General features: G+C 40.9%; 2 protein-coding genes across 2 annotated transcripts in view; both read left to right on the top strand.

Moving 5' to 3' along the window:
* Window positions 1-1,964: 1,964 nt before the first annotated feature.
* Window positions 1,965-2,957, top strand: LOC127424341 (forkhead box protein D5-like). The gene has a single exon (XM_051669426.1). It carries the CDS (start codon window positions 1,965-1,967, stop codon window positions 2,955-2,957), a length of 993 nt encoding a protein of 330 aa, XP_051525386.1.
* Window positions 2,958-4,987: 2,030 nt separating this feature from the next.
* LOC127424337 (phosphoglucomutase-like protein 5) overlaps window positions 4,988-12,000 on the top strand; it is a 36,646-nt gene continuing 29,633 nt past the window's right edge. Inside the window, exons 1-5 of the mRNA XM_051669422.1 lie at window positions 4,988-5,782; window positions 8,144-8,306; window positions 8,824-8,970; window positions 9,077-9,199; window positions 9,298-9,488. Of these exons, the coding sequence (XP_051525382.1) occupies window positions 5,525-5,782; window positions 8,144-8,306; window positions 8,824-8,970; window positions 9,077-9,199; window positions 9,298-9,488 (882 nt within the window). The 5' untranslated portion in view covers window positions 4,988-5,524. The remainder of the gene's footprint in view (window positions 5,783-8,143; window positions 8,307-8,823; window positions 8,971-9,076; window positions 9,200-9,297; window positions 9,489-12,000) is intronic.

Raw genomic sequence — 12,000 nt, 5'->3', positions numbered from 1 at the left:
TCACTAAATATAGTAAATATTGTCTAACTGTGCTAACCAACCCAGGTCTCTTCTATATTTCAGGAAAAAGAAAATCAATTTACATTTTAAAACAATGTATCACAGCGGTGAAAATGATTATTTACTGAAAAATTATTTCAAGGCATCTAAGAATCATTAATAATGCTTATTGAGGTTAACACTACAAAATCAGTTTATGTCTTTGCATTTCTTTAAACTGACATTGGTGACTGTTGTAGAGATTTATCCCGATTGTTCTGTTAGTTTACACAACTTTAACTACTCTCATACATCTCCATGCACCCACTTCCACACTATCCATAGCTGAGGAAGTGGACGGTGGGCTCCATCCCTTTCATTTGCAATTGAGATGACTGTGAAGAGTTTTAACACATATCCGCGCACAAGAAGGTTTGCTTTGAGGATCGCTGTGCTCATTCATGCCCTCCAATAAAACTCGCTCTTGGCCTGAAGCCCAAAGCCGCGCCGTTTCCTATTTGATTCTGATGTTGATAGGCTCGTTTACTGTCATTCTTCATTCCATGCGGGGAGCCGGGCCATGGCCATTTTCATGGTCACACCACCTGCGGGTATCTTGAGGTGACAAACCAAACGAAACCCAGGGGGTATCGGGGGGTAAATCACTCTTTTAAACCGGCAGTTAGGCGTGGTGTGAAAATTCACCGTAGCACATCCCAGCTCCCACTGAGCTAACTTGCTTCTGAATTAGCGAGGAATCCTACATGATCATCTAGTTTGCTTTAAATGAATCCTGTCTTAAAAGAATAACCTATACATTTAGTAATTTATTCCATTATGATGCGTGGTTTTAAAGTAGCATACTGATGTATTATCAGTACGGTTTTTTTTTTTTTTTTTTTTTTTTTTTGCAATAGCTTAAATTTAATCTAATATTTATATTTATGTTTAATATTAATAATAAAAAAAAAATCTAAATATTTTGCCTTACGTTCCTTATTCACAAAACACTAAATGATGTAAAAAAAAAAAAAAAAAAAAAAAAAAAAAGCCTAGGCTAAATGCCAAAACGTAGCCCAATATTTATTTTTTAACGTGAATGAAAACGAGGCTGTGAGGATTTCAGTGGGTCAAAAATTAAGCATGGCGCTACTCTGAAGAAGGTCTGTAAAAGAGGTCAATTCAACTTCCACGTTAGGTTTGTCCTACTATTTAAAATCTATCATTGATATAAGATAGTATATATATATATACAATATCTATATATACTATGTTATATAAGATGTATGCTATCTAATATTTAGGCTACTATACTATAGAATAGCCTATATACTATCTGCCACCTCATATATGATATCGTGATGATGTTCGGGGCTGAAAATAATTACAGAATTGTTTTAGAATTAGGTTATTATGCTTATTAAATTAATAACATAATTACACAATTGCTTTCTGTTAAAGTTTTGATGATGTTGTTTTGTTTTTGTTTTTGAATGGCAATTTTATACAGTTAGGCTACCCAAAATAAATGTATTAATGTCTCAATTTGTATACTTATACAGTTATAATAGCCTAACAATAAAAATAAGATATAATTTCTTTGAATTTAATAATAATTGAGTTTTATTTCACCATAGTCTTTGGCAAAAAAAACTGGCCAAAGTAAGATAAAAAAAAAAAAAAAATGAATTAAGTTAGATATATTTAAATATGTTTAACTTTGCCAAGTATCAAAATTGTTCAGTTAACGCCATCTTTGGCATATCAGCACAGTACAGTATGCGATGCTCGAGTGCATCTCATATCGTTTAAAGCAGGTCAAAGCCCCCCACCTGCCTGACTGTCCCGAATCCCTGTGGTGACACTTCACTCCTATTGGTCCGACCCAAGACAGAGTGCGTGGCCCCTCATAAATAGCCCCCATTTCCATGAGTCCTGCAAATCAACTACAGCCTACCAACTTCCACGTTTGTGGGTCCACAGCCATGACCCTTTCCAAGGATTACGAAGGAGTGCAGCAAGTCCCCATCTCTTCGGAGGAAGATGAAATAGACATCGTCGGAGGGGACCACAGTGATAGTGACAGAGAGTATTTCATGCCTTGCAGTGACACAGCGGAGGTGGTCTCATCGGACATGGACCATTCGGAGTCCGAGTCTTCTGGAGAGAGCGAGAGCAGCTTTTGCGCGGAGGCCTCCACAGCATCTGGTCCAAAGCAAAACTCTGCGGTCAAACCCCCGTATTCCTACATCGCTCTCATAACCATGGCCATCCTGCAAAGCCCCACGAAGAAACTGACCCTGAGCGGCATCTGCGACTTCATCAGCAACAAGTTTCCGTACTACAAGGAGAAGTTCCCCGCTTGGCAGAACTCCATCAGACACAACTTGTCACTGAACGACTGTTTCATCAAGATCCCGAGACAGCCCGGTAACCCGGGGAAAGGGAACTATTGGTCCCTGGACCCCGCATCCGAGGACATGTTTGACAATGGCAGTTTTCTGCGCAGGAGAAAAAGATTCAAAAGGAACCAGCCGGAGTTCACCAAAGATGGCCTGGTGCTTTACCACCCAACGTTAAGTTATGGACCATATGGGAGACCTTATTGCGTTCCTGGGCCGGTGCCAGCGCAGGCTAATCCTGTTGGATATTTGCCAATGCCGGATGGCATAATGGTGCCGCCTCCATATTTTCAGTATCAGACTCTCAATATCAAGGTCCACCAACCTGAAGACATTCCGCAAAGGTCCCAGCCTAAGACCCAGAGATGTTCTTTCAGCATCGACAGTATCATGTCCAAATCAACAGTCTCTCCAAACAAAAACTCTCCCCATCAACTCACCACAACTGACTACAATTATGTATTTCCAAAGCCAAACTCTTGTGTTGCTCCAAGTTTGTTACCAGTGCCGTGGACTGCATTGCTAAATACGGTTCCTTTGGCTGACACACTACGAATGGTGTATCCTCATTGTTGAACTGCTGTCTGGGAAAAAAAATGTGAAAATGCAGTTCTTGTATCAAGTAGCTATATAACATATATCACATTGTATATTGTACAAAACATTTCCGTCATTGCAAATTGCTCTTATAGTTGTAGCCTAGTGTAAATAAATAAATGGTAATATATTTGTCTGAGAAGCTGTCTGAAACCATCTTCTGAAATGAATGTCTGTTTAAAATGTCTGTTTGAAATAAAGTATCATTGTCAAGTTTTAATTATGTCTTTTCATTATTTGCTGTTAGAATTAATATCTTAATCATCTAGGTTAATTTCGTGTATAGGCTAGTTTCTCCAAGTTGGCCTGTGAATTATTGAAATGCGTGGGATTTATACACGCAAAATACAAACATATTTCAGCTTGTTTTTATGATTTACGCATTTAAGTTGCATGACGAATTTCCACCAAAGTGAACTGAGTGATCTTTAAAGGGCTGCTTTAAATGGTCAACACGTTGTGAATTCTGAATGAAGTGTTTAAGTACAATTAATGAGCAGTATAAACATTTAAATCAATATTCTTAAATGTTTAACATTATGTCTGTAGTTGGTAAATGGCAAAGCAATTATATTTGCTTTTATTGAACAAATTTTATAGCAAAGTTATGGATGAATGTATATAGCCCAAATCTAATTGAAACCATTTGTATACAGTACTGTGCAAAAGTTTTAGGAACTTGTGAAAAATGTTGTATAGTGAGGATTTCTTCAAAAATAATGCAATAAATAGCTTTCATTGATCAATTAATGACATACAAAGTCCAGCTAAATCAGTATTAGGTTTGACCACCTTTGCCTTCAAAATAGCACCAGTTCTCCTCCGTACACCTGGACACAGTTGTTCTTGGCTGTTGGCAGATAGGATGTTCCAAGCTTCTTGGAGAATTCACCACAGTTCTTCTATCTATTTAGGCTGTCTCAATTGCTTCTATCTCTTCATATAATCCCAGACTGACTCGAAGTTTAGTGGTGGGCACTGTGGGAGCCATGACATCTGTTGCAGGGCTCCCTGTTCTTCTATTTTGTTCTAATCTATTTGCAAAAGGAATGATTGTCTAAAATTTATATTTACCATTGACACACTAAAACTGAAGATATAAATAACCATCTTAAGACAAATGCTTTTGTGAAACATCTTATGTGCCTAAGACTTTTGCACAGTACTGTACATCTTATTTTGCATAATTTTGAATGTATACATTTACCATATCTCATCCATTAAAGTCTGTTTTAAATGAATTTGAACTTGTTGCAAACAAAAATGTTACATTTAAGCCTGATTTAAACTCAGTGCAGGTTTAAAAAAAAAAAAAAAAAAAAAAAAATATATATATATATATATATATATATATATATATATATATATATATATATATATATATATATATATATATATATATTAAGAAATTGTATTAAATTAAAGGGAAACCGATTTTATTAGCATTTCCTAATGACATTTTAGAAGTTGAATGCGACATTTATCGTCCAATTGTATTTCAGTACTCGAGCAACACTCTGTTGCGCGCGCATAATAGAAGCGCAAAAGAAGATTCCTGTCTTAAATATTTTGGACTTAGCCACTGCTTGTATTAGACATCTTCTAGTTTCTTTACTGTGTGTCCACAAGAGGGCGACTGGTGCTCGCGAAATCAGTGTCATATGTTTCTCAAAATACTGTAGATGTGCTTGACCGGACTTGTTGTTTGGCCCACTTAAAATATAGTCACCGTATCCATTTATAGGGTTATAATATCAGTACAGTATTGTATTTTTGGAACATAAATGTGTAGGCTAAAATGTGAAATACTTCATCATGGCAAATTAGGTTTGCTGGAGTTAAAAGGCTACCATTTTGTCATTTATGTCACCCGACGCTTGGGCCATCCCACATGTTTGATGCTGTTTCTTATAGACACAAAAACAGCTACATCCGCTGTGAAAGAATTTATCCAGTGGTTACCAGGTGAGAGTAGCTCGTGCACCTTTGCGCAACATGGAGAGCAGTGCGCCACTGACAGTAGAGGCGTCCGGTTACTCCGCTCACTGGCGCTACACGCTCCCCCACATCATGGGCTATTTTTGGCCAGAGCGTTAGCTGATTATTTAAAGTTTTGTTCCCTCCCTGTCTATTTGGCAAGCAATTGTGTGGATGACAGCTCGGGAAAAGGGAGTTGGTGAGCATAACACTCATCTTGAATTTGTCTTTATCATACTTCTAGTTTTTATATTTTGTGTTTGTATAACACAGCCTGTCCCGGTGGGATGAGAAGACAGCTGTCGCACACTAGTTTTCCAAAGAAGCGTCACTGGACGCGTCTCAAATAATACACTCTTTGACAGAAGCGCACTGCGCCGTGGCGCACCCTTGTCGCTGCTGCCTCTGTTCCTCTGTTAAAAGTTTGAGACTCCAACGCTGAGTTGCTTTTGAAGATATTTTGAACACATTGTATAGCATCTCATTCTTTGTTCCGACAAGTGGTGATATTTGAATTATTTACATTTTTTAAGAATAACAAGGCGCGTCCCGGAGCGTTCAAGAAGACAATGGAGACTAACCCTATACCCATTTTGACCATCCAAACGTCCCCTTTCGATGACCAGAGACCAGGGACAAACGGCCTGAGAAAGAAGACAGCTGTTTTTGAAAGTAAAAAGAACTATCTTCAAAATTACATCCAAAGTGTCTTGTCCTCCATCGACTTGAGGGACCGTCAGGGATGCACGATGGTAGTGGGCAGCGATGGAAGATACTTCAGCCGGCCAGCAACAGAAGTTATCGTACAAATGGCAGCTGCCAATGGGGTAAGGGTTTATGATGTTTTTAATTTAATTTAATTTAATTTTTTTATCACAGTTTCGTCAAAATAAATCCATGACCTTGTTTTTACATTTATATATATATATATATATATATATATATATATATATATATATATATATATATATATATATATATATATTTCTAAAATTTCTTATGGCCTTTTCTATAATAATAACAATGTTAATAATAATAATTATTATTATTATTATTACTTATAATAATGAATAATAATATAGCGTATTATTATAATTATAATTGTTATTATTACTATTAGTAACAAACACATGCAATAGGTAGACACTAAAATGATGTGTGTAAATATTGGCCACAACCCTATGTCATAATTTGTTGTATGTCTGGTGGAGTTTGTTCAGGCTCAGTGTAATAGTACATGGGTTTATAGTGCAGTGTTCAGTATTTCATAACGGGGTTGGTGAAGAATGAGACACAAATACTTTATCATACCTCAGGGAGGGAAAATAGCCCAAACAGATCCTAACGTTATTTTTGGAAAACCTGGCAAGCTTCAAGCTGAATGCATAATGAGACAAAGTTAACTAAATTTATTTCCCAGTCCAACCAAATGTATCATGTCTTATTTGTTGTGTCATCCCTCCCCTCCACCCTCTTCCAGCATAGCCTGTGTTTCCCTTGTTTTGACCTCTCCTGTTCATGACAGACCATGGGGAAACCCAGGGCAATTGGCCATAAGCCAGCTACCTTTCATCAAAACTGTGTCTCATCAACCTTTATATCATGTTTTACTGATCTTTAAATGAAGATACACATATAACCTTAGTATATTGAGTTTTCAGCCTTGATTCATTGTAAATTCTTTGTTGTAAGAATTTTAGTACTTTACAGCCACATTATTCCTCCACAATGTCTTCTCTTTCTCTCATTCTCTCTTTCTTTATCTGTGACACACTCTTCCATACAAACTCAGTAGCTCACAGAGACATGATACACTGGGGCTGTGATCTCCACAGCTGTGTGTGGATCCAAAACCAGCACCTTATATGGATAAGCTGCTCAAAGTTTGCAGGGAATACAGTTCAGACTCATTGGGCTTCATCTGAGAAATGCAAGTAAAGACATAGGGGCTGCAAGCTGCAAACTAAGCAATGCATCAATTGAACAAGCTATTTAATCGTTAATTAGAGTATTAGTCTAACATAACAGTGATGGCAAACGCCTTGAGGGATAGTGCACTTGGTCATCATTATAAATGCTTGAGTGAGAGATGCCAAATAACTCACTATTAATAGAAAGTGGCTGTTCTTGTAAAGCTTAATGAGTCACAAAGTTGCTGAGATGGCCAGACTGCTGTGCTCAGAGTGAGCCAAAGCGCAAGAACAAGTAGCATCTGTCTATAATTTGAAATCTTGAAATGATCAACAATTAAATAAACTTGGAAAAAGAGGGTTCCAACATATGGCAGATGGGATGTCAGGTTGATGCTGAACTGTAGCCCTTGATAGTTCAGGCTCCAAGTGAATAACCTGTACTAGTCTGTTTTTTTTTTTTTTATTCCTGAGGAGTCAGCTTGTCACTTCTGACAGAATGACTAAGCAGGCAGATGTAGTTCATCTGGTATGTGGCAGTAGTTGTGATTGGTGCCCCTGAAGGTTGCAGGTCTAAAGCCCACCTTAGGTGCAACAGTGCTATGATAACCCCAGCATGACAGGCCAAGGTCTGCAAACTAAGTGCATATCTGAATCTGGAGTATAAATGTACACTTTTATTGCTGCTAATGCTATATCTGAAATGTTTTTTGTTTTAAAGGTCTTCATTTTAAAGCAATGATTTAGTACATTGCTTTTGTCTATTGAATTTAAAGGAATACTCCAAGCAAAAATGAAAATTCTATCATAGTTTATTCACCCTCAAGTCATTCAAACACATATCACTTTCTTTCTTCCATGGAACACAAAAGGAGATATTTTTCAGAATGTCTAAGCTGCTCTTTTCCATTAAATGACCTCAGAAAATGACTAGGGGCTGTCAAGCTCCAAGCTTTCAGTCAGTTCCTCAAAGTCACACAGGTTTGCAACGACATGAGGGTGAGTAAATAATGACATCTTTTTAATTTCAGGTTATGCTTAATAATATTATCAACTGTGCCACATGGTCTGGTTGCTCAAATTTTAATTTTATCTTCAGTTAGCGATTCAGGTATTAATTTCCAAGAGATTACACATTTAGCCTCATAATTACAAAAATTGTTAACATCTGTAAGTAGCAGTGAGCCAATGTATTGAATATGACTTGGAACACACTAGCCAACATTTACCAACACATGAACTAAATAAAACTCCCATTTCGTTCAACTTTCATTTCAGATAGGACGTCTGGTCATAGGACACAATGGGATCCTGTCCACACCAGCTGTGTCGTGCATCATCAGGAAGATAAAAGCCATAGGTGGGATAATCCTGACTGCAAGCCACAGTCCAGGAGGCCCAGGAGGAGACTTTGGGATCAAATTCAATGTCGCTAATGGAGGTGAGAACTTTGTTACAAAGCACTCGAACACCCTGCATGCACCCACGGCAATCCCCTTCAGAATGATAATGCAATCAATCACATCAGCCTTTAAGCGAACAGTCATACCAATAAACACATGACCCCTTAGCTTAGCGTCACCTTCATGAAGAACTGTTTACAGAGGACAAAAAACACAATGAATCTATTGTAAGTGCATCATTGTAACCCAGATTTTTGCTTTTTTTTTATTCTTATGTGGGACGAGTTGAAAAGGTGGGATGAGTTTTTGTGGTAATCAACATTATACCACAAATCCTGTTGATTAAGTTTAACTTGTGTTGAACCAAGAAAAATCCTTTAGAACTGTTAATTAAAAGCAATGGAACACTTACTCTGCTGATGTATTGCATATCAGCAAAGAAGGCCAACTTACTGGCTATATTTTTTCATTACCTGCCAACATGTCACTACCAATTTTATAGATGAAAGCATTTGAGATTTTGTTGAAATTGCTCAATGTTTGCTGTGTTTGCAGGCCCGTCTCCAGACACAGTGATGGAGAGGATCCATCAGGTGAGTCGCACACTAGAGGAATACGCTATTTGCCCTGACCTTCACATCGACCTGTCCCGCCTTGGCCGCCATGACTTTGATTTGGAGAACAAGTTCAAGCCCTTCAGAGGTGTTCAGCATGAACTTATTCAGTGCATAATTTACTCTAGTTTGTTCCTGTGCTTCTACCATATATTACCTCTGGTTCACCTGGGCATGAAATGTTCTTTCTTCAGTTGAGATTGTAGATTCTGTTGAGATCTATCTGAACATGCTGCGGGGGATTTTTGACTTTGGTGCCATTAAGAGCTTACTGACAGGACAACAGTTGAAGATCAGAGTAGATGCCATGAATGGAGGTAAATCTCTGTTCCACCATAATTTTCCATTGTAGACCATTGCAACTGTCTTTATGTACATTTAGCATTCAGTCTTATCTTCATATCTTCTGTTGCAGTTATGGGACCCTATGTTAGAAGAATCCTGTGTGATGAGCTCGGGGCCCCAGCAAACTCTGCTGTTAACTGTGTCCCACTGGAGGACTTTGGAGGCCAACACCCCAATCCTAACCCTGCGTTCGCCGCACCACTGGTGGATTCTATGAAGGGGGGAGAGTTTGGATTTGGGGCTGCTTTTGATGCAGACGGGGTGCTTATCTCTTACCATCTTATTTTCACATACAAAATTACTCTGTAATGGCATGCATACACCGATCAGCCACAACATTAAAACCTCCTGCCTAATATTATGTAGGTCCCCCTCGTGCCACCAAATCAGCACCAACCCGCTTCTCAGAATATCATTCTGAGGTGATATTCTTCTCACCATATTTGTACAGAGCAGTTATCTGAGTGACTATAGACTTGCCTTGTTGATGAGAGGTCAACAGAGAATAGTTTGAACTGACAAAGTCTATGGTAACTCAGATAACCACTCTGTACAATTGTGGTGAGAAGAATATAATCTCAGAATGCTATTCTGGGATGCGGGTTGGCGCTGTTTTGGCAGCACGAGCGGGACTTACACAATATTAGGCAGGTGGTTTTATAGTTGTGGCTGATCGGTGTACACTGAAAAAAAATTAAGATTTTTTATTTCTTTCAAGAGAGCATAAGAATCTTAGCCAAGGCTGTTAAACCAAATTAATATGGATCAGTGCCAGCCCCGGCTTGGTGTTGTTGTTCTGAGTGTTGTTTTGATTACGAAGCTTTCACATTATTTTTCTGTTTTCTTTCCATTTTATTTCATTGTTATCTCTCTGTTCCTTAATATTTCATACAAGTGGAAATAAAAAACAGGAAATACGGCACGAGGCACGAGGGGGCGTCAACAACTTTTGGAACGTTCTCATTTACAATCACCAACCCCGCGCCTTGAAGTGGGTTTCGCCCAGGGCGCCATACAAGCCAGAACAGCTACTGCTCAGTACTTAGTTGAAGCACCTTTGGCAGTGATTACAGCCTCAAGTCTTTTTGGGTATGATGCGACAAGCCTTGCACACCTGGATTTGGAACGGGTTGGTCGGAGTCCAGAAGAGAGTCGTCAACTCTTCCGGAGCCTGAAGCTGGAGAACTCCGACCGCCCGTTTGCCTTCGCCCAACGGCTCCGCTACGCCTGCCGAAGATGGCTGCTAGCTGGAGACCGCTGCATTGACGGGATCATCGACCAGGTGGTACTGGAACAATTAATACATCGACTGCCAAAAGGGATGGCGGAGTGGGTCCAGTGCCACCGCCCGACGTCGCTGGAGGAAGCCGTCTGGCTTGCGGAGGACCACATGGCGGCGATCCCGAGGGCGGAAGAGCCCTCCTACTCTCTCTCCCCTCCCCCTGTGTTTTCCCCTGTCTCATCCCCCTCCCCTCTCTCCTCTCGTTCTGCTCTCTCCCCAGGGCCCGTTCCTGCCCCACGCAGACGAGGAGGACTTCAGCCACCGAGACCAGCTCCCTGAGCGTGGGAGGCGACACCTCCCCCTACTCCGATGCCCCGCCGCTCTCTCTCTCTCAGGTGGGGGCGCCCGCCGACGCAAGTGCGGGCGTAGCGCCTGGGCCAGCCTGCTGGAAGTGCGGGGACCCAGACCACTTCCGGGATCAGTGCCCTCTGATGGAGCTGGGGATGGTGGTGTGGGTATCTGACCTCCCGCAGGCTGCCCCCGACCGGGCCGGAGTGTACCGGATACTGGTAAGTGTCAAGGGGGGTACTCACCAAGCGTTGGTGGACACCGGGTGTAATCAAACCACTATCCACTAACGCTTGGTTCAACCCGAGGCTTTGGGCACAGCTAAAACGGTGAAGTTTTAGTTTTAGTTTTAGCATTTTGGTGAGGGTGAAATGTGTGCACGGGGATATTCACAAGTATCCTGTGGTGACTCTGACGATTAAATTCCGGGGGAAAAAGCATAGAGTGGAGGCCGCGGTTAGTTCCCACCTCACCCATCCGCTGATTTTGGGGACGGATTGGCCTGACTTTAGAGATTTATTAAAGGGAATTTGTGCGGATGGGTCCTGTATTAAATTAGGGAGATGTGCAATGTGCAATGCTCTGGCAGGGGAGGTGGAGCCGGGGCCGTCCTCGACAGCTCCACGTCATAATGACGAGAGAGGGGGAGAGGCTGCAGCCCCTCCCTTTCTCAGGGAATTCACTGAGGAAGATTTCCCTTTGGAGCAGTCACGAGACGAAACCCTCAAACACGCCCTCGACCAAGTGAGAGTCATCGATGGTCAACGACTCCAGCTGGACATCGCCCTTTCATACCCCTATTTTGCAATTATAAATGAGCGGTTGTATAGAGTGACACAGGACACTCAGACTAAAGAAGATACAACCCAACTTTTGATACCACGGAGCCGTCGGGAAATGGTATTCCAGGCGGCTCATTATAATATTATGGCGGGTCACTTAGGAGAAAGGAAAACACTGAACCATCTAATAGCCTGCTTCTATTGGCCGGGCATTGGCGGCAATGTCCGCAGGTGGTGTGCGGCATGCCGCAAATGTCAGCTGGTTAACCCACCGGCCACCCCAAAATCGCCGTTGCGCCCTCTTCCATTGATGGAGGTCCCCTTTGAAAGAAATGGAATGGACCTCGTCGGGCCATTAGAACGGTCGACACACGGACATCGCTTTGTATTGGTCCTAGTGGACTATGCAACGCGATATCCG

Source organism: Myxocyprinus asiaticus, chromosome 33 (assembly GCF_019703515.2).
Source record: "Myxocyprinus asiaticus isolate MX2 ecotype Aquarium Trade chromosome 33, UBuf_Myxa_2, whole genome shotgun sequence".
Lineage (NCBI taxonomy): Eukaryota > Metazoa > Chordata > Actinopteri > Cypriniformes > Catostomidae > Myxocyprinus > Myxocyprinus asiaticus.
This window is presented reverse-complemented; position numbering and strand designations above follow the sequence as displayed.